The sequence below is a fragment of the Lepidochelys olivacea genome (assembly GCF_965140295.1).
Source record: "Lepidochelys olivacea isolate rLepOli2 genome assembly, chromosome: 26".
In the NCBI taxonomy this organism is placed as follows: Eukaryota; Metazoa; Chordata; order Testudines; family Cheloniidae; genus Lepidochelys; species Lepidochelys olivacea.
The window spans coordinates 16,074,760-16,097,027 of record NC_140436.1 but is presented as its reverse complement, the minus strand read 5'-3'; the positions used below and the strand labels follow the sequence as shown (position 1 = coordinate 16,097,027).

General features: G+C 47.0%; 1 protein-coding gene across 9 annotated transcripts in view; it reads right to left on the bottom strand.

Moving 5' to 3' along the window:
• Positions 1 to 20,107, bottom strand: part of OGDH (oxoglutarate dehydrogenase) — a 135,118-nt gene extending 115,011 nt beyond the window's left edge. For 4 of the 9 annotated variants that reach the window (XM_084615260.1, XM_084615262.1, XM_084615259.1 and 1 more), the window contains exons 1-2: positions 19,999 to 20,106; positions 3,329 to 3,577 (exon numbers count right to left, since the gene is read on the bottom strand). In XM_084615260.1, the coding sequence (XP_084471386.1) occupies positions 3,329 to 3,550 (222 nt within the window). In that variant the 5' untranslated portion in view covers positions 3,551 to 3,577; positions 19,999 to 20,106. Of the gene's footprint in view, positions 1 to 3,244; positions 3,578 to 19,239; positions 19,699 to 19,998 lie in introns of those variants that run through there. The other 5 variants (XM_084615256.1, XM_084615254.1, XM_084615258.1 and 2 more) reach the window with 3 other exon arrangements.
• Positions 20,108 to 22,268: the final 2,161 nt, after the last annotated feature.

Below are 22,268 nucleotides of genomic sequence, written 5' to 3'. Positions count from 1 at the left end.
GGGATTAGAACCTAGGACTGCAGACTCCCAACTCTTGTACTCATCCCTCCACGCCATTAGAAGGCAATTACTATAAAAACAGTGGCCTGGCTGGCTAGCAAAGATTTTAAATCACACGGTTAACCAAGCTGTGCAGCTATGTAACCAGTTTGCCCATCCAAATAACATCTTGATCAATTTCTCTGATTTGAGGACCACGGTTTTATGTTACCAAAAGGCTCCAGAAACCAACTATGGATTTTAGAAGTGTCAATATGGAGATTACATTAAAGAGTTAGCAGTTGACATCTACAAGCAAGTTCGCTCTCAGGTATGGCTGCTTGCCAGTTACCAGCAGCCTAGCCATGGAAACAGGGGCCAGAGGGAACTACATAAATATGAAGTTGTTTAGAAAAGCAGGATATGAAGGTTATTTCAGCTGACCTGACCTCTGTTTCCATGGCTAACAGCAGGCACAATTCAGCTGCTGACTTCCAGTTTTCTACCACTTATGGCTCAACTGTTGTATCTGTAGAAAAGAGGCACCAGGTTTTTAATTACCACCCATAAGCCCTAACCTTGCACACAAGGTTGCTCCTGGAGCAAGATCACAAGACAGCAAGAACTTGTGTATATTTTAGCTGCTGGTGGCTTACACAGTTCTAGGAGGGCGGCTTTAAAAATCAGCTGATTATTTTAGAAGTCTTCTCCTGCAGTATGTGAAACATCAAACAAAGGACAACAGCGTTAGAAGTTCAGAGAGTATTAAGTATTCTTACACTTTACAAATACTTCTTGGAAAATGTTTCTGGAATGTATCTAGTGCCAGTTACCTGCATTTCTCAGGGTTAAGGGTTTTTGCTTATGTTAACAAGAACTATACACCTTGGATAGCGTTCTGGCTTACACAGAAGCCTAGTCACAAGAAATTGTGATGATATTCCATGGCATGTAGTGTGCAGGAGGTGAGACCAGAGGACCTAACGGTCTCATCTGACCTTAAGCTGTATCGATGTGTCTATATAAAGAAAAAACGTAACTCCTATTTTAGGGTCACAGCCAGCACACAGCCTGCTTTAGTGTGTATATATATTTAAAAAAAAAAAAAAGGGGGCGGGGGAGGGCAGATGAGATTTTTGAAAAGCCCAACATGCCCTGAAGTTACTCACAGGACACTTGCAACAGATTGCTCTCAGTTTATTACCAGGTCAGTGTTTTGCCTTGAACATCCCTTGAAGGATGTGTTAAGTAGGGTCTGTGGACTGGCAAATCCACCACGTTTTAAAGAAGTCTGTTGTGGGGCTCTTTAAGGGGTGTAGTCATATGTATCAAAAGGATGAGTGTTAGGACGCCTACTCACTTTACTATAAATTAGATTATAAGACTAAGATGCATGTGTAGCAGTTTAGAAGTTCTATATGCCACCTTTTAAAATAATTTATTCCACATAACAGAAGAACTGCATGAAAAATACACAACTTTCTTCTTAAATTACTGCTGTGCCAAATGGCACATAATCCAAAATTATGTAGTTTTGTTCTTTCAGAGTTAAGTGCTCTCTGTGTCAATAATTAAACACAGAAGGCCTTGACTGGGAGCAGTTGTGTATTTAGGTGCCCCACCCCCACAATCCTAGGAAAAACACCCATTGTTTAACAAACAAAAAAAAACAACCCTTGTTTATTTAAGAGGGAGGCCAAAATTTGGCTTTCCTCCCATCCGAAAGCCTTTTGGCCAAATACCATCCCAGAGATAGATAGAGCTATGTATTCTGGCTGTATGAGACCACTACCGAAATTTCACAGGTATTTAATATTGACATGCATAACTGTTGAGGGCAGATTTGCTATCAAAAGCGCAACATTTATGAAAAGGGGAATAAATGAGTGAGTTTTGGTTTGTGGGATGTTTGTTCTGGTGTTCATTATAGTTCACTGAACATGAACTGAAATCCTGTTCTGTTGCTTTGTATCTCAAGGGACATGTAGATCTCTCAGTGCAATCTTTATAAATTCCCATGACACTAGCAGATCTGAATTACTCAGAAGAGAAATCTTGCTACATATGCCAGATTAAGAGGGACATGCAGTAGGCTTTCAGAACTTCAGTTCTCCACACACACTTCTAGGTCTCAGTTAACTGCCTCTCCAGAGCTTGGCCAGAGATGAGAAGGCAAAGCAGACTTTCCTTACACGAGGCAGAAGATTACCTCCTAGCCCCACCAATCATTCCTTCCTAGTGGCAGTGTTTTTAATTTCACATTTTATAAAACTAAGACTACACAGTGTACAGCAACAGCTGCCTTACTTCAATGTCTATTATTAGCTTCTCACGGTTACTCCACAGACTTCCCAGTGATACTTCCCTTGATAATGGCTCCTAGCAATTACCATCCAACTGACAGCATTCTGCAGTCCAAATTCAGGCCTGCTGAAGAGGGATTTAAGTGCCACTTATGCCAAATAGAGTTGCACACATTTATATATGGTTGAATATGGCCTTCTAATAGGGCTACAAGTTTCAGTGTATAATAATTTAACACAGGGAGCATGTTAAATTTGATTGTATTCTGATGGCCATTAGCCCAAAGCTACGTGTACGTTAGTGACAGATTTTGAGGTGGCATGCTCCCCGATATAAACTCTGCGCAGACTAATGTCCACTACAGTTCTGCACCTTTCAACCTTATAACAGTTAGCTTCTTAAGTTAGTTGCTTGAGGGAAAGTTAAGAAATGGCTGGTAGAAAGATCACTGCTCACCACAATGGGGGATTTGAACCAGTCCCATCACCAGGTTGTAGTGGCAGGCTGAATTTTTTAGCCACATTTCTGCCATCCAAATGGTGTTATAAGAACAACTCTAAAGCAGAGTCAGTGTACTTACACATAAAACAAATACAGCAGCATCGAGCACAATTACATATTAATAGTGGAATGGACAAAGATCAGAATTTGAACTCAATTCCCTCCTCCCTGCTCTCCCTACATTTCATCAAAGGAAAAGCAGCAGCTCAGCAAAAGGGGGGATTCCCAAGAAAGGCAACTCCTCCTCTTCATATCCATGTTTGATTCCCGAAGTGGAATATCCAATATTGACGGAATGCTCTGGGCTTGTCAGATTCAATCCAGAACAAAGACAAATCATATTGTTTTGCTACTGTTCAGCTAAATGCTGTTGATTCTTTTCGCAAAAGCAGACGTAGAACTGATGATTCATGATTCACAGGCTCTTCGTGCCACATTCCTTCTGGACATTTGCACTTACCTGAACATGCCATTTGGCTCTCACACACATGCACACACAGAGGCGATGAAGCAACAATATCCTGGGGCAGGTGCTCCTCCTTACCTTATGTACACTTTTGGGATTTTCCAGCCAAGCATAGTACATTTCCTCCACATAGTTCGAACTAGTCCCACTCAAAAATGGCTCAGCAGCAACAGGTGCACTGTAGCACCTGATTTGTTGAAACGTCCGTGGTGCTGCTGGCTTGTGTTGAGAAATTGTCTTAACAGTCTGTGAGGCCGTCAACGGCCTCAATTTAGCAGCACAAGTCCTTAAGTGAAACATTTTTGTCCTGTAGCCGCTCACAAGCTCCTGTTGGTATAGGAATAAGAAGTATTTTAGACATTACAGAAGAACAATGCACAGTATACAAAGAGAAATCAACCTAATAACCACCTAGCTGTTTAGTATTTTTCATCCATAGATCTCAAAGCCCTTCTCAAAGATCAGTCTCAATCTCCATTTTACAGATGGGGAAATGGAGGCACAGAGAGGTCACCCAGCAGACCAGTAGCAGAGCCACTAACATGTCCTAGTGCAATGCTCCATCCATGAGGCCACACTGCATCCCCTACATAATCTGATTTCTAATTAGGCTACTTGAAACCAATAGTTTAATACAGGTATTGGCATTGGATAACTACTAATTTAAGATATGGACTAGTATCCTTTTGGGTTATCACCCCAGCAAGTCACAGGCAGTCATTAGGGGAAGGGAATTTAAAGTAGAAAATGGAATAGCTTTTTTTTTTTTTTGGGGGGGGGGGTAGTTATCACTTATGGCTTTGAGCCAAACATGTAAATTTGTCAATCAAACCTAACATCAACTTTTTTCTCCCCTATTTTGTTTTCAATTTATATCAGGTGCAACTGAATTTAATATCTTAACTTGTAAGTTCCACAGTTATCAAGTACAACTACATTGTGAATAGATGTTCTATTTTTTTCTAATGACAGCTGACAAAAGGAGAAAGATCTCATCATTTATACTTGTCGGGGCACAGGAATGGAGGAGGGAAATCTTGGCTGTAAATTTGATCAGAGAAAGCTGGTCACTAGGTTCCTGACAAAGACCACCAGAAGCAAGGTTAGAGAAGAGATAAGGATGATTATAAACAAAGGGGATGGTGGGGAACAGGGATTTATTGACAGGAGCAGGCACCCCACCAGAGAATGTAATTATAACTAATGGGAAGCAGTGGCTGCAAAGTGGTTATTTCATGCGATTAAGACTGCCACTCAGACAGCAACACTTCTGATGAACTTTATTCCCATTCCCACCTCTCTGCAGTTCTCTTCACCTTTTTGCCCTTACTAGTGTTCACTTCTGAAATAGGGAAAAAACAGTCCTTCCTTGCAGCACAGTGCATGCACGGCATTTCACAGCATGTGCTCCACTGGTCCCTACTTGCACTAGGAAGAGGTCCTTAAAGCTTCAGGGCAAAAATTATCAGCTATCATCAGGCAAAATTAAAGGAGTTACATGTGAGAAGTATAAAAGGACAAAGTCTTAATGGATTTGCTGACCAACTAAGAATGCTGAGAGATAGCTAGAAACCCATATTTCCACTTTTTGAGAGTGGAGGACTGGAATTCAGAGGTTCTCTCTTCACTGAAAAAAATAAAAGGTTCCATTTTAACATCTCAAAGCAAAATCTTAGTGGAGACAAGACAAAAATATTTCTTGCCTTTGTGTAGCTACATGGAGGTAAACTCCAGGTGGAGAGGAGAGATCATAGGGTTGACCACAAGTAGCAACCTTGATGTAAAAACTACCTGTGCCTTTTCTCCATTACGATTTTACATCAAGACAGCGATCTCAACATTTAAAAAAAAAAAATGCAGTTTTTTTTTTTTTGCAGTGAAGACTTAGCCTTAGTTAGCCAGACTCCTCAAGTTATTTTATGCCTAAAGCATATTGGATGATTGAGTTGGGGATTGGTCCTGCTTTGAGTAAGGGGTTGGACTAGATAACCTCCTGAGGTCCCTTCCAACCCTGATATTCTATGATTCTATGACATTAATTCAGCTGAGAAGGTACTATAATTATCAAGTCGACTTCAAAAAAAGCTTCAGATAATTTCTGGTCCTTCTGCCAAATTCCTTTTACAGTTGCCTTTTCCCATTTAAAAAAAAGGAAAATTTTTTCAATGGGAGTGGATGGAACACATTTGAAAATCTGGCCCTTACACCTTTGCTCACCTCACCAGCTATTCCTGTTAACATTTCAAATCAAGTGCTTGAGATAAACACTCACTCCCCTTTAAAAAAGAATGACTGTGAAAAAGTTATGACGGCATCTAGTTGCACAGATAAAACAACTGAATGTGTTAGCAGAGCTATGATTAGGCCACAGAATACCAAGCAGTTTTTTTTTTTTTTAAAAACCCATCTTAAGAAGAAGAAAGGCAGTGACCACTCAGACTATGTCTACACTACCATGGTAAGTCAACCTATGCTATGCAACTCTAGCTACGTGAATAACGTAGCTGGAGTCGACATACCTTAGGTCGAGTTACCATGGGGTCTACACTCCAGGGGGTCAACGAGAGAAAATCTCCCATCAACTTACCTTACTCTTCTTGTCCGGGGTAGAGTACAGAGATTGACTGGAGAGCGATCTGCAGTTGACCTGGCAGGTCTTTACTAGACCCGCTAAATCGACCGCCAGCGTAACGATCTCAGAGCACTGATCCCTACGGTAGTGTAGAACTGCCTTTAGTGACCTTCCTAAGACAGTGACACACGAGCTGGGAATTACTTCCTGGAAATTACTTCCACAGCATACTGGCTTGCAAGTTTGAGAAAATGTTTGGAGGAAGATGGGGAGGAGATTGTGGTTAAGCCTTTGGTTTACAAAACATTCACAAAAAAAAAACCCCTAAGTTTGTTCACTGAGTGCCCATTAAATGGACATCAAAACAGATCTATCCCTAGCTGAGCATTGGCAACGTTTGTCTGGCAGCTGGATTTTAGTGCTCAATGTCACACTTTGTCAGTTCCAATCTAATGTGAAGACTATGTACTCAAACAGTGCACAACTCTCCATCACAGCCAAAGCCACAAGAAAACAACTTCAGTTACATGAACCCAGCTTAGAAACATTTTCCATTATCCTCTTTCCTATTTAGCAGGCACTGGCTGAGAGTTTAAACTGGTTAACAGGAACAGCACTTTTTCTTCTAAATACAATTTTGCTGCATTGCTCATTCAGCAATCATTGTGCTTTTGGCCCAAATTCAGTCGAGTGCTAGTTGAAAAGTATAGTACCTTTCTTGCTATGCACCCATCACAGCACTATTAAAAAGGGAGCTCATGAAGACAAAGAACACAGGTCATGGAACTGAATGCCTCAGGAAACTTGTGACAGGATACAGAGCGGTCGGTCACATTAGCAAATGACACCTGTGAAATGAGTTAGGGCCTCAGTTCTGCTCCTAGGAGGCAGGTGTTCACATCAAAGGCTCCTAGCAACAGGTTCCCTTGTTAGAGGTCTCAGAACAGGGACTAAGAACTGAAAGGCCACAACCCTATGCTGTATCTTCACTAGGAAAAAAGGTATGCTCTTAATTTGAGTTAGTTAAGGGGTGGTGAAGATAAGGTAGGCTGCAGTTTCTCACATGACTTAGCACCTAAGCTCCCTCCCAGTCTATGGCTATGTCTTCTCTGACAGAAAGGAGTGGCATCTTACAGCAAAATAACTCACTCTAACCCGCTTACCCACACTTTTTTTGGCAGTGAAAACATAGCCTTTAAGTTGACCTGCTAACTTGTTTGAAAAACTACAAACTGCCTTGTCTTCACTAGGATTTTACCTCATGGAAGTTACCTCATGCTGAGAGGCTTATGGACCAACTTTTCTTATAGAGTAGCCTCTAATTTAGGTGCCCAACAAGTGGCTACACTTGTGAGTTACAGCGCATTAAAGGAGCCCAGGGCACACTAGTTCACTACCTGTCCACACTGCGGCGCCAGCGTGGACGCCCTGGTCTGTTAGTGCACTCTGATCGGCCTCCAGACGTGTCCCACAATGCCTGAGCTAGCCACTCTGGTCATCACTTTGAACTCTACTGCCCTGCCCTCAGGTGACCAACCGTCAGAAACGCCCTTTAAATTCTCTGGGAATTTTGAAAATCTCCTTCCTGTTTGCTCAGCCAGGCGTGGAGTGCTCTTGGTGAATCTTTCCAGGTGACCATGCCTCCACGCGCCAGGCGATCCCCCAGTATGGAGCAATGGTGAGGTGCTGGACCTCATCAGTGTTTGAGGGGAGGAAGCTGTCCAGTCCCAGCTGAGCTCCAGCCGTAGGAATTACAATACCTTCGGGCAGATATCAAGGGACATGATGGAAAGGGGCCATGAGCGGGACACTCTGCAGTGCAGGATTAAAGTGAAGGAGCTGTGGAATGCCTACAGCAAAGCCCGCGAGGAAAACAGCTGCTCCAGTGCTGCCTCTGCGACTTGCCATTTCTACAAAGAGCTGGACGTGATACTTGGGGCCGACCCCACCTCCACTCCAAGTACCACTATGGACACTTCAGAGCCCAGTTCAACAAGGCGGGAGGAGGAGGAGCAGAAAAGTGGGAGCGAGGGTGCTGAGGTGGAGGAAGACACCCCGGAATCCCTAGATGAACGCAGTCAGGAGCCAGGAAGAAGGTAGCCAGTCGTGGCAGCCAGTGCTGGGGGAAGGACAAACACCAGAGGAGGTTCCCGGTAAGCGGCTTTTAATTTGGGAAGTAAGTTATTTGGTGCGGGCTCTTGGGGCGAGGAGGGTTAGGGCTGAATGCACGCCTAGATGCGGAATAGGGCATTGACGTGCCCTCTCACATCGCGGTAACTGGCCTCAGTGATCTCTTCAAAGGTCTCATCCAGAACTTGGGCAATGCGCTTGCGCAGATTTCTCGGGAGAGCCACCGTGTTCCTTGTCCCAGTAAGGCTAACTTATCCAAGCCACTGTGCCGTGAGGGGCAGGGGGGACCATTGTTGCACACAGGCAAGCTGCATATGGGACAGGGCGGAATCCGCATAGTGGCAGAAGACCCTCCCTTGCTTCCCAGGTCACCCTCAGCAGCGAGATATCTTCCAAGATGAACTCCTGTGGAAAATGTGGGGACAGTGTTCAGTATAGAGCCCCCTGCCACTGTTGGCTGTCCCCAAGGCACAGAAACCCAGAGGACAGTACAGCCATGAAACAATCAGTCATGCTTGACCCTGTGCTTACTCACCATTTTGGGGCTCCTGTGGATTATGTGCACTCGCTTTGGGACAGGCAAATTATGCTACTGTTTAGCCTGTGCTTGCCCTTAAGTACGGGGAATCATTGCTCTATCTGGTGTGAACAAAGCTGCCTCTGTTAAGTGTTGCATTTTGCCTTTACAGATGCAACCTTGAGATCTCAGGGGTCCGTGTTATCACTGGCTGAAAGACTCCAAAGCATCAGAAAGATGCCACGTAGAAGCAAGGAAGACATGTTGCATGAAATAATGCAGCATTCAAGTAATGAAAATCAAAAAGTGCAGGAGTGGCGGGACAGTGAAAGAAGGATCAGCCAGCAGAATGAGGGGCGCCGGCACAAAAGTGCGGTGCTCCGGCGGCAAAGCACAGATCGGCTGATAAGCATAACGGAGCGCCAAGCGGACTCGATCCAGAAACTTGTAGCCATGCATGTGGAACGCTACCAAGCCCGCCCCCCCTGCAGCCCTTGTCGCAAAACTCTTTTCCTTGTGCCCCCATATCACCTCTGTGGCAAATGATGGGTCTTGATGGGTCTTGCGCTCTCTCTTCTGGGGGGGGGGGGAAGATGATGTTCAGGGCACCGTTTCTTGCCCCTGAACTGGGGTATTAACTGCCCCACTAGTGTCCTAGAGGAGGGAGTGGAGAGAGAGGGACCCAGGCGCACCCTCTACTCTGGGTCCCAGTGCAGGGGCCCTAGGGATAGCAGTAAACCACTAGAACTAGCGGTTCCTTCCCCTGGGCTACTTCCCTCTCCTGCCCTTCAGCTTGTGGGGCTTCCTGCCCTCCCTCTGCACAAACCAGCTGTCCCTTTACCTAGGGTCTTGGTCTTCTTAGCTCACTGCAGCACTTCTCCAAACTCTCCTCTGCTTCAACTCCTCCAAACTGCTCTCTGCTCCAACACCAATCCTGCTTCAATTCCTCCTCTTGTCTGATTGAAGCAGGATGGTTTTATCATGTGACTGGCTTCAGGTGCTTTAGTTAATTTATAGCAAACTTTCTTCCCTCTACAGGGAATAAGGCTCCCTTCTAACACTCTCCTACTGCCCTCTGGCCATGCTGTATCACACCTCCAACCCACTTTCCCCAACATCTGGGTTCTTCCTGCCATCAGCTGCCTCCAACACCTGTAGCTTCACCACCCAGCCCTAAAAACTATGACCCTTACCCTCTGCACTCAACCCCCATCACCATGCAGTACAGCCATCCTGAAGTGCAGCACTCATTGCACAGCACACCAGACAGGAAGGCTGAGTATGATAACAGGACATAAGCAAATCTGTGATTGTACCGTTCCCCACCCCACCCCCTTGCCCTGTTTCCCAAGCAGTTGTGTTTCTTTTCAATAAATGGATTTTTTGGCTTTGAAAACATTATTTATTATTGCATAAAGTAAGATACCTTAGCTCAGGAAAGAAACAGGTACTGCAAGTCAGCGTAGCAAACACAGATTCCTACTAACATTGGAACCACTGCACTTCATTCCTGTGCAGGGCACCAGATATTACTGGTGGCTTTCAGCCTCAAATTGGTCCCTCAAGACATCCCTAATCCTTGCAGCCCCACGCTGGGCCCCTCTAATAGCCCTGCTCTCTGGCTGTTCAAATTCAGCCTCCAGGTGTTGAACCTCCGAGTTCCATGCCCGAGTGAATCTTTCACCCTTCCCTTCACAAATGTTATGGAGGGTACAGCATGCGGATATAACCACAGGGACGCTGTCATTGGCCAGGTCCAGCTTCCCATACAGAGCGTGCCAACGGCCCTTTAAACGGCCAAAAGCACACTCCACAGCCATTCTGCACCGGCTCAGCCTGTTGTTGAACCGCTCCTTGCTGCTGTCAAGGCTCCCTGTGTAGGGTTTCATGAGCCACGGCATTAAAGGGTAAGTGGGGTCTCCAAGGATCACAATAGGCATTTTGACTTCCCCTACAGTGATCTTCCGGTCTGGAAAGAAAGTCCTGGCTTGCAGCTTCCTGAACAGGCCTGTGTTCCAAAAGATGCATGCGTCATGCACTTTTCCAGGCCAGCCTGCGTTAATGTCAATGAAACGCCCACAGTGATCCACAAGCTCCTGGAGAACCATAGAGAAATACCCCTTCCGATTTATGTACTCGGAGGCTAGCTGGGCTGGTGCCAAAATTGGAATGTGTGTGCCATCTATCGCCCTTCCACAGTTAGGGAAACCCATTTGTGCAAAGCCATCCACAATGTCATGCACATTATTGGGAGCCACGGTTCTTCTGAGCAGGATGCGATTAATGGCCCTGCAAACTTGCATCAACATGATTCCAACGGTCGACTTCCCCACTCCAAACTGCTTAGCGACCGATTGGTAGCTATCTGGAGTTGCCAGCTTCCAGATTGCAATAGCCACCCGCTTCTCCATCGTCAAGGCAGCTCTCAATCTCGTGTCCTTGTGCTGCAGGGTGGGAGCAAGCTCCTCACACAGTCCCATGAAAGTGGCTTTTCTCATCCGAAAGTTCTGCAGCAACTGCTCGTCATCCCAGACTTGCATGACAATGCGATCCTACCACTCAGTGCTTGTTTCCTGAGCCCAAATGTGGTGTTCCACGGTGGTGAGCATGCCCATGAATGCCACACGCAAACTTGCGTCATATGCGTTACTTGAGTCGATATCATCGTCTGAGCCCTCACTGTCACTTTGGATCATAATAACTCGACTGCCAAACGTGACGTGCTGGCAAGACTATGTGGCTCTAGGAAGAAGGATAAAGGAGTTGGAGGCGCAAGTGGTGTTCTCGTCCATCCTCCCCGTGGAAGGAAAAGGCCTAGGTAGGGAGCGTCGAATCGTGGAAGTCAACGAATGGCTACGCAGGTGGTGTCGGAGAGAAGGCTTTGGTTTCTTTGACCATGGGATGGTGTTCCATGAAGGAGGAGTGCTGGGCAGAGACGGGCTCCATCTTACGAAGAGAGGGAAGAGCATCTTTGCCAGCAGGCTGGCTAACCTAGTGAGGAGGGCTTTAAACTAGGTTCACCGGGGGAAGGAGACCAAAGCCCTGAGGTAAGTGGGAAAGCGGGATACCGGGAGGAAGCACAGGCAGGAATGTCTGTGAGGGGAGGGCTCCTGCCTCATACTGGCAATGAGGGGCGATCAACAGGTTATCTCAAGTGCTTATATACAAATGCACAAAGCCTTGGAAACAAGCAGGGAGAACTGGAGGTCCTGGTGATGTCAAGGAACTATGACGTGATCGGAATAACAGAGACTTGGTGGGATAACTCACATGACTGGAGTACTGTCATGGATGGTTATAAACTGTTCAGGAAGGACAGGCAGGGCAGAAAAGGTGGGGGAGTAGCACTGTATGTAAGGGAGCAGTATGACTGCTCAGAGCTCCGGTACGAAACTGCAGAAAAACCTGAGTGTCTCTGGATTAAGTTTAGAAGTGTGTGCAACAAGAGTGATGTAGTGGTGGGAGTCTGCTATAGACCACCGGACCAGGGGGATGAGGCTTTCTTCCGGCAGCTCACGGAAGCTACTAGATCGCATGCCCTGATTCTCATGGGTGACTTTAATTTTCCTGATATCTGCTGGGAGAGCAATACAGCGGTGCATAGACAATCCAGGAAGTTTTTGGAAAGCGTAGGGGACAATTTCCTGGCGCAAGTGCTAGAGGAGCCAACTAGGGGGGGCGCTTTTCTTGACCTGCTGCTCACAAACTGGGTAGAATTAGTGGGGGAAGCAAAAGTGGATGGGAATCTGGGAGGCAGTGACCATGAGTTGGTTGAGTTCAGGATCCTGACGCAGGGAAGAAAGGTAAGCAGCAGGATAAGGACCCTGGACTTCAGGAAAGCAGACTTCGACTCCCTCAGGGAACGGATGGCCAGGATCCCCTGGGGGACTAACTTGAAGGGGAAAGGAGTCCAGGAGAGCTGGCTGTATTTCAAGGAATCCCTGTTGAGGTTACAGGAACAAACCATCCCGATGAGTCGAAAGAATAGTAAATATGGCAGGCGACCAGCTTGGCTTAATGGTGAAATCCTAGCGGATCTTAAACATAAAAAAGAAGCTTACAAGAAGTGGAAGGTTGGACATATGACCAGGGAAGAGTATAAAAATATTGCTCGGGCATGTAGGAATGTTATCAGGAGGGCCAAATCGCACCTGGAGCTGCAGCTAGCCAGAGATGTCAAGAGTAACAAGAAGGGTTTCTTCAGGTATGTTGGCAACAAGAAGAAAGCCAAGGAATGTGTGGGCCCCTTACTGAATGAGGGAGGCAACCTAGTGACAGAGGATGTGGAAAAAGCTAATGTACTCAATGCTTTTTTTGCCTCTGTTTTCACTAACAAGGTCAGCTCTCAGACTGCTGCGCTGGGCATCACAAAATGTGGAAGAGATGGCCAGCCCTCTGTGGAGATAGAGGCGGTTAGGGACTATTTAGAAAAGCTGGACGTGCACAAGTCCATGGGGCCGGACGAGTTGCATCCGAGAGTGCTGAAGGAATTGGCGGCTGTGATTGCAGAGCCACTGGCCATTATCTTTGAAAACTCGTGGCGAACCGGGGAAGTCCCAGATGACTGGAAAAAGGCTAATGTAGTGCCAATCTTTAAAAAAGGGAAGAAGGAAGATCCTGGGAACTACAGGCCAGTCAGCCTCACCTCAGTCCCCGGAAAAATCATGGAGCAGGTCCTCAAAGAATCAATCCTGAAGCACTTGCATGAGAGGAAAGTGATCAGGAACAGCCAGCATGGATTCACCAAGGGAAGGTCATGCCTGACTAATCTAATCTTGCCTTTTATGATGAGATTACTGGTTCTGTGGATGAAGGGAAAGCAGTGGATGTATTGTTTCTTGACTTTAGCAAAGCTTTGACACAGTCTCCCATAGTATTCTTGTCACCAAGTTAAGGAAGTATGGGCTGGATGAATGCACTATAAGGTGGGTAGAAAGCTGGCTAGATTGTCGGGCTCAACGGGTAGTGATCAATGGCTCCATGTCTAGTTGGCAGCCGGTATCAAGTGGAGTGCCCCAAGGGTCGGTCCTGGGGCCGGTTTTATTCAATATCTTCATAAATGATCTGGAGGATGGTGTGGATTGTACTCTCAGCAAATTTGCGGATGATACTAAACTGGGAGGAGTGGTAGATACGCTGGAGGGGAGGGATAGGATACAGAAGGACCTAGACCAATTGGAAGATTGGGCCAAAAGGAATCTGATGAGGTTCAATAAGGATAAGTGCAGGGTCCTGCACTTAGGACGGAAGAACCCAATGCACAGCTACAGACTAGGGACCGAATGGCTAGGCAGCAGTTCTGCAGAAAAGGACCTAGGGGTGACAGTGGACGAGAAGCTGGATATGAGTCAGCAGTGTGCCCTTGTTGCCAAGAAGGCCAATGGCATTTTGGGATGTATAAGTAGGGGCATAGCGAGCAGATCGAGGGACGTGATCGTTCCCCTCTATTCGACATTGGTGAGGCCTCATCTGGAGTACTGTGTCCAGTTTTGGGCCCCACACTTCAAGAAGGATGTGGATAAATTGGAGAGAGTCCAGCGAAGGGCAACAAAAATGATTAGGGGACTGGAACACATGAGTTATGAGGAGAGGCTGAGGGAGCTGGGATTGTTTAGCCTGCAGAAGAGAAGAATGAGGGGGGATTTGATAGCTGCTTTCAACTACCTGAAAGGGGGTTCCAAAGAGGATGGCTCTAGACTGTTCTCAATGGTAGCAGATGACAGAACGAGGAGTAATGGTCTCAAGTTGCAGTGGGGGAGGTTTAGATTGGATATTAGGAAAAACTTTTTCACTAAGAGGGTGGTGAAACACTGGAATGCGTTACCTAGGGAGGTGGTAGAATCTCCTTCCTTAGAGGTTTTTAAGGTCAGGCTTGACAAAGCCCTGGCTGGGATTATTTAACTGGGAATTGGTCCTGCTTTGAGCAGGGGGTTGGACTAGATGACCTTCTGGGGTCCCTTCCAACCCTGATATTCTATGATTCTATGATTCTATGACTCATCAGCATACTCCTCAGCAGTTTGGGCTCCATTCCCGCAGACCGAAAGGTAAGACAGAGCACGCAGTACAAAAAACGTTGAAAGATGGCACCAAATGTGGACGGAAGCACAGGGATTGCTGGGATGCGAACCGATGCATGACGGGGTGTTAGGACAGGACCCAGAATGCCCTGCAACCCCCGCCCCCTTCCCACAAGCCACAGCGCCAGAATGGGAAGAGGTGTTCTGTGGGGTAGCTGCCCATAATGCACCGCTCCCAATGCTGCTTCAAGTGCAGCAAATGTGGCCACACCAGTGCACTTGTTCCTGTCAGTGTGGACAGACTGCAGCGCTTTCCCTACTGCACTCTCTGAAGATGGGTTTAACTCAAAGCGCTCTACATCTGCAAGTGTAGCCATGTCCTAAGACATTTTGGATCTGACCTGCAAAGATGCTGAGCACTTACAGTGCTCAATGACTGCTGTGAGAGCTCAACATCTCTGAAAGTCAGGTCCAAGCATTCCAATTAGAACCTGTCTAATGTGACAAGCTTGTCTTGTGTGAGACACCTTTGTACAATTGCATAACAAAAACTTTGGCTAAAATCATAGTGTCACGATTGATTAAAGAAACTGGCCTGTAATTACTACATAGTCCAAGTTCTTTCCCAGGTTTACGAATAACTGAAATAACAGCTTCTGCTAGAGTAGGTGAGAGTGCTCATTCTTGGCCGCACTGAACATATTCAATAATCTAGGTGTTAAAGTTTCAGAGAACTTTTTGTAAAATTCAATTGGGAATCCATCTGCTCCAGGCGTCTTTCCAACCTTCATTTCTTTCATAGCCTGAGTAATTTCTGCAATTTCTAGAGAAGCATCAGAAAGTTCTTTCTGAGAGTCAAAACTGTGACAGAGACAATCCACTAAAAAAAGTCAACTAGGGTATCTTTACTGATTCCCCTTTTGGCCATAGTTTTGAATAAAATTGTTTATTAATATCTGACTGTTGTATATAATTTATTGCTACTATCACAAATAGCAGCTATCTTATTTCTATTAGCCTTTTGCTTATTCGTATGCCAACAGCTCACCAACTCTCTTGCCAGATTCCCAATGGTTTTGCTTCAAACACAATAAAACAAAAAAGGCAGCCTTTTGGGACACAAGTTTATTGATTTCATATCTGCAATTGATGGGGGTTCTGCGTCTCTCAGTGAAGGAGGTAGAAACAAGCAATAGCTATTCTTAATAACTCCAAGTGTAGACACTCTTATTTTGGAACAAAACTGCCTTGCTCCTGTTTAGCTTAACCCACTTTAAAATAGGGACAGGGCACCCTTGTTCCAAAATAACAATGCCTACACATGGAGTTATTCAGCAACAACTCTGTGTATACAAGTCCTTATTAGGCTCCTAAGAATTGAGGCATCCATTGGCTTAGAAGAGATCTGTCCAGCTCCAAATAGTGTGCTTGAGCTTGTCTATATACAGAAGCGTCACAGGTTTAACTTGAATCAGCTTAGTTACAACATTACAACTTCTGTCTGTGGGGACTCATATTGGTTTAAAATGAAATACTTCAGTTTAGCTTGTGTCTGTAAGTTTACTGATACAAGATAAACTGATAAGAGTTTAGACACAAAGCTGCACCAGTTTAACTAAAACAGTATTAAAACATACAACGTATCACATATACAACTTTCTGTGTGGGCAAGGCTGCAGCGTTAAAGCTGGATTTGAACTCACAATTTCCCTAATTCCCTGTTTTTAGTTGTTTTCACTGAAAGATCAATGAATGAGAATATTCATAATAAACCTAGTGTTCAAACTATGCAAGAATATACTATTAAACAATGTAGATTAAGCTACTAATTTGGCCCCAAAGCAGCCAGAAGAGTCAATGAAACCTGCCATTGAAAATAGATACTTCGGAATTGTTTTTAGTTAAATCAGAACCAAGCCAAACAAACAGAGGATTTAAATAGAATTAATGTTTGATTAGAGGAAAATCAGGCTGCTAAGTAAGTGCAATGAACCCAATGTATCTAAGAATCAGAGTAACAGGAAAGAAAAAATCTTGAAGTGTCTGAGTTTTGCTAACATTTGTTAAATATTTTGAGACTGCTAAGTGCAGTTATTAGTTTTAAAAACACAGGTTCCTTACTAGGTGACCAAATGATAGTTGTATTTTTTTTATATTGGTAAAAACTATTAATTTGCACTTTTTTGTTGAAAGGGGCCGAGGCTGTCTGAGTATGTTTACCATTAACTACTGCTGTAGAGAGTCATTTTATTGTTAAAGATGGTCTGTACTTATTCAAGGTCACCTCGAACGGTTCGGTCAGGAGCTACGACAACTAAGTATAGTGCTACCAGGAAATGGAGTGAGTTTTTCCTCCACTCAGCTAGGGCTGAAAATTCATTTGGAGTTAAAAAAAAAAAAAATGCACTAAGAAAGTCAATCCAGTCATGTTCCCAATAACTAAAACCCTGACACACATATTCAGTGCAACCCCACTAAACAAACTGATCCAGACGTGATGGGACAGTAGTTTCTAAACAACTACAGAACACATGCTATCAGTTTGTTTAACCTTAAGCTATTCAGTAGTGCCTACTGAAAAAAAGACAGACTCCTGACAATTAGCTCTTACAACCAGGACTAATAACAAAGTAAATGACAAGGTAAAAATGACCCCCAAAAAATCTTGACCACTTCTCTTAAAAATATTGAAGAGTTTTCCGCAGGACATTCTGTCTAAATGAGGTTCCTGATCACATTTATCCTATAGGAATCTATGCAGGTCATAGCTTTCTGCCCTCAAGATACAATCGCTGAGCTGTTTAGTATTATAATAAAGTGAATGGTGCACATTCATCCGATGTATAACTCCCCTGAAGTCAACAGGGTTTAAACCAAGAATGATCTATCTGTATGAAAACAAAACTTTTCAACTTTATTAAAAGGCAAAGCAAGCATATTCTATTCTGTGTATAAAAATGGCACTTGCATTCCTCCCCACTGTCAGCATATGTCCACCTCTTTGTGCAAGCCATTTCTGATATCCAAAGACAAACTATGTCTTCGCTACAAGTTAACACAGGCGCTTACGTGGGTTTTAGTCCAAGGCCTCCTACTACCCACACACAAAAACCTTTGACCCAGATTTGGAGGTTTTTTGGGCCTGCACTACCTTATCTGGTTGAGGGTACAGGTCAGAACCCTGGTTCTGCTTTAATTCAGACTGTAACCTGCTCATTTGGTAGTATGGATCTAGCTGTAACTCAAGTTATTTAACTTAAGTGCTGACAGTCCTCCAAAACCATCCCACAATTCCCTCAGGGGTGTATTTTCCTATCTTTCTACCCACTCCCTTCTTCTGCACCAGCACTCAGTGCTTATATACACTAGTTTGGCATTTAAACCCATTCCACACAGCCCACAAACACCTGAATAGTGATAGGTTTCAGAGTAACAGATAGTGGGGTGGGAATAGGTATTGTTTCATATTCTCTGTGTATATATAAAGCCTGCTGCAGTTTCCACGATATGCATCTGAGGAAGTGAGCTGTAGCTCACGAAAGCTTATGCTCTAATAAATTGGTTAGTCTCTAAGGTGCCACAAGTCCTCCTTTTCTTTTTCTGAATAGTGATGTCATCCTCATCCCAGCATGCCACTACCTGGCCAGAGGTTCACATCACAGAGCGCTGCAGCTTAGTGCAGTACTAAGAACCATGGGATACACCCCCACAAATCCTACCACTTAACCCAGGTTACTGAAACATCAGAGTAGATGCAGCTCACCAGTCTGACTTGAGTGTGGTTTCTCAGGGTGGATGCTCACATGCAACCTTGGCCAATCTAGGTTCCCAGATCTCTGTTAACTGCAGTGAGAACATACCTTCTGTGTATAATGAGTGTCTTACATTCAACTCCCTATCAGATTTTTAAATCAAAATCATGACATCAAGCAGTGAAGAGCAGTAATTCAAGCAGTAAGAATACTTTTCATACCAACCCTACACTTCCCTGACTTGAGCCAATTAAACCTGCTGAATTTCACTATTAGAATTCTCTTTTTCAAATAGGCCAAGTGGGCATGAAGGGACATTTAACAGCATTCACTGAAGACTAGGACTATGGCCAAGTCTGTACTACAGACACATATATTGGTACAACTACATTGCTTAGGGGTGTAAAAAAAACCACACCACTGAGCAACACAGGTTTCAGCCCCAGTGTACACAGCGCTATGTCAACAGAAGAGCTTCTCCCACCAACACAGCTACCTCTCGCAAAGGTGGATTAATTGCAAAGGTGGATTAATTACGCTGCTTCTCCCGCCAGTGCAGCAGCATCTTCATGTGCAGTGCGACAGCAGAGCAGCTGCACAGGAAGACAAGCACTGACTCACACAATAGTTAATGCCCAGAAGGGTCAGGCCTGGACCAGCAGCTTCCTTTTTGCCCTAACAGTTTCCAATTCTTGCTAGGAGGTGCCAGGCAGAGAAGCAGGGCACATTCCCCAGAGGTTGGAATTTGTTTACATGAAAGAGTTTAAGTCATGCAAAAGAGGAAATGGAGGTCACAGCCTTGGTAACTGTGTTAGATAACTTCTAGCAAGGCAAAATCCACCAACCATAGGTCAACATGAAGGTGAGTAGGGTACCCACAAGCACGCTCCTTGGGAAAGGCTGGAGGGAGCAGGCTGGCACCCACCCCCAAGGAGCGAGAAGCAAAAGGACTCGGGGCTTCTCACCAGATACTGAGCGCAGACGAACGTTAGACTGACCTCTGGCTAGGAGCTACCCGATGTCATGGAAGCTGTTCCTGCCACCACCTGACCGCGAAGGGAAAGGGCCGCTCCCACCTCCAGGCACCAAGACCCCGCGGGAGGGGAGAGATACGGGCTCGCCACTACTAGGCCGCAGCATTACGGCGGCGGGGGGGAACCGCTTCCCCATGAGCCGGTCCCGTGCCTGCCCCCGAGGTACCCAACCACAGCGCCACGCGGGGAAAGGGCAGCGTGGCTCAGTGCCGAGCCCCGATGGGACCGGGCAGAGCTGGCCGGGCGCTCGGGCTCCAGCCCCGGCCCCTGACTCGCTCTGTGCCTCAGTTTCCCCGCCTGCGCGAGCGGGGTGACGGTGCCGGCTCCCTCTCCAGGGAGCAGGGCCCAGACCCCGCAGGGGCGAGGGGACCCCCGCCCCAGCTCCCTCCACGTGGGGCTGCGCGCTCCTGGCCTCCACGGGGCTGGGGTCTCGGCCACTCGCGACTGCGGCCCCGCCCCCCGCCATCCAATCAGCGAGCGGCCCCGCCTCAGCTCCCGCCGACGGCCCGACCTAGCCACAGCGGGGATGGCAGCGCGCCGCCTCCTTATTGGCCATTGCTGCCGTCACTCCCCGTGACCCCACCCTCCCCTCGCCTGAGGCGCCCGAGCGGCGGCGCCAAGGGCACTCCGGGGGCGGCGGCGGGGGGCACGAGGCGGCGCCCTCTCCCCGCAGACGGGCTCCCCGCGCCCGCTCGGCGCCCTCCCCCCCAAGCCACTCGGTACCTGCTGGCGCGTCCGGCCCGCCCGCCCGCCGTTGTGCTCTGACAGCGGCCGCCGCTCTGCGCGCCAACTACCGCCACCCCGCCCCCTGCGTCACCGCGCCGCCGCGCCCACGCCCAGGTCACGTGTCGGGGAGTCGCCCTTGACCCGTCCGGCGGCGATGCGCTGGGTTCCCCGCCGATGCGTGAGGGCCCGCCTCGCCACCACGTGACCAAAGCGAGGCGGGGGGGCCAAGGGGTGTGTGCAGAACATGGCGGGCGGTGGGTGGTGATGGGGTGGGTGCAGGGCCCTGGAGGTGGTTGGTGATGGGGGCAGATGCAGGATTAGGCGGGGCTGGGTGGTGATGGGGTGGGTGCAGGGCACTGGAATCATAGAATCCTAGAATATCAGGGTTGGAAGGGACCCCAGGAGGTCATCTAGCCCAACCCCCTGCTCGAAGCAGGACCAATTCCCAGTTAAATCATCCCAGCCAGGGCTTTGTCAAGCCTGACCTTAAAAACCTCTAAGGAAGGAGATTCCACCACCTCCCTAGGTAACGCATTCCAGTGTTTCACCACCCTCCTAGTGAAAAAGTTTTTCCTAATATCCAAACTAAACCTCCCCCACTGCAACTTGAGACCATTACTCCTCGTTCTGTCATCTGCTACCATTGAGAACAGTCTAGATCCATCCTCTTTGGAACCCCCTTTCAGGTAGTTGAAAGCAGCTATCAAATCCCCCCTCATTCTTCTCTTCTGCAGGCTAAACAATCCCAGTTCCCTCAGCCTCTCCTCATAACTCATGTGTTCCAGACTCCTAATCATTTTTGTTGCTCTTCGCTGGACTCTCTCCAATTTTTCCACATTCTTCTTGTAGTGTGGGGCCCAAAACTGGACGCAGTACTCTGGATGAGGCCTCACCAATGTCGAATAGAGGGGAACGATCACGTCCCTTGATCTGCTCGCTATGCCCCTACTTATACATCCCAAAATGCCATTGGCCTTCTTGGCAACAAGGGCACACTGCTGACTCATATATCCAGCTTCTCGTCCACTGTCACCCCTAGGTCCTTTTCCGCAGAACTGCTGCCTAGCCATTCGGTCCCTAGTCTGTAGCTGTGCATTGGGTTCTTCCGTCCTAAGTGCAGGACCCTGCACTTATCCTTATTGAACCTCATCAGATTTCTTTTGGCCCAATCCTCCAATTTGTCTAGGTCCCTCTGTATCCTATCCCTGCCCTCCAGCGTATCTACCACTCCTCCCAGTTTAGTATCATCCGCAAATTTGCTGAGAGTGCAATCCACACCATCCTCCAGATCATTTATGAAGATATTGAACAAAACCGGCCCAGGACCAACCCCTGGGGCACTCCACTTGACACCAGCTGCCAACTAGACATGGAGCCATTGATCACTACCCGTTGAGCCCGACAATCTAGCCAACTTTCTACCCACCTTATAGTGCATTCATCCAGCCCATACTTCCTTAACTTGCTGACAAGAATACTGTGGGAGACCGTGTCAAAGCTTTGCTAAAGTCAAGAAACAATACATCCACTGCTTTCCCTTCATCCACAGAACCAGTAATCTCATCATAGAAGGCGATTAGATTAGTCAGGCATGACCTTCCCTTGGTGAATCCATGCTGACTGTTCCTGATCACTTTCCTCTCATGTAAGTGCTTCAGGATTGATTCTTTGAGGACCTGCTCCATGATTTTTCCGGGGACTGAGGTGAGGCTGACTGGCCTGTAGTTCCCAGGATCCTCCTTCTTCCCTTTTTTAAAGATTGGCACTACATTAGCCTTTTTCCAGTCATCCGGGACTTCCCCGTTCGCCACGAGTTTTCAAAGATAATGGCCAATGGCTCTGCAATCACAGCCGCCAGTTCCTTTAGCACTCTCGGATGCAACCCGTCCGGCCCCATGGACTTGTGCACGTCCAGCTTTTCTAAATAGTCCCTAACCACCTCTTTCTCCACAGAGGGTTGGCCATCTATTCCCCATGTTGGAGGTGGTTGGTGATGGGGGGCAGGTGCAGGATTAGGTGGGGCTGGGTGGTGATGGGGTGGGTACAGGGCCCTGGAGGTGGTTGGTAATGGGGGGCAGATGCAGGATTAGGTGGGGCTGGGTGGTGATGGGGTGGGTGCAGGGCGCTGGAGGTGGTTGGTGATGGGGGGCAGATGCAGGATTAGGTGGGGCTGGGTGGTGATGGGGTAGGTGCAGGGCACTGGAGGTGGTTGGTGATGGGGGGGCATAGGTGGGAGAGGGTGCTAGGCACTGGTGGGGATGGGGTGG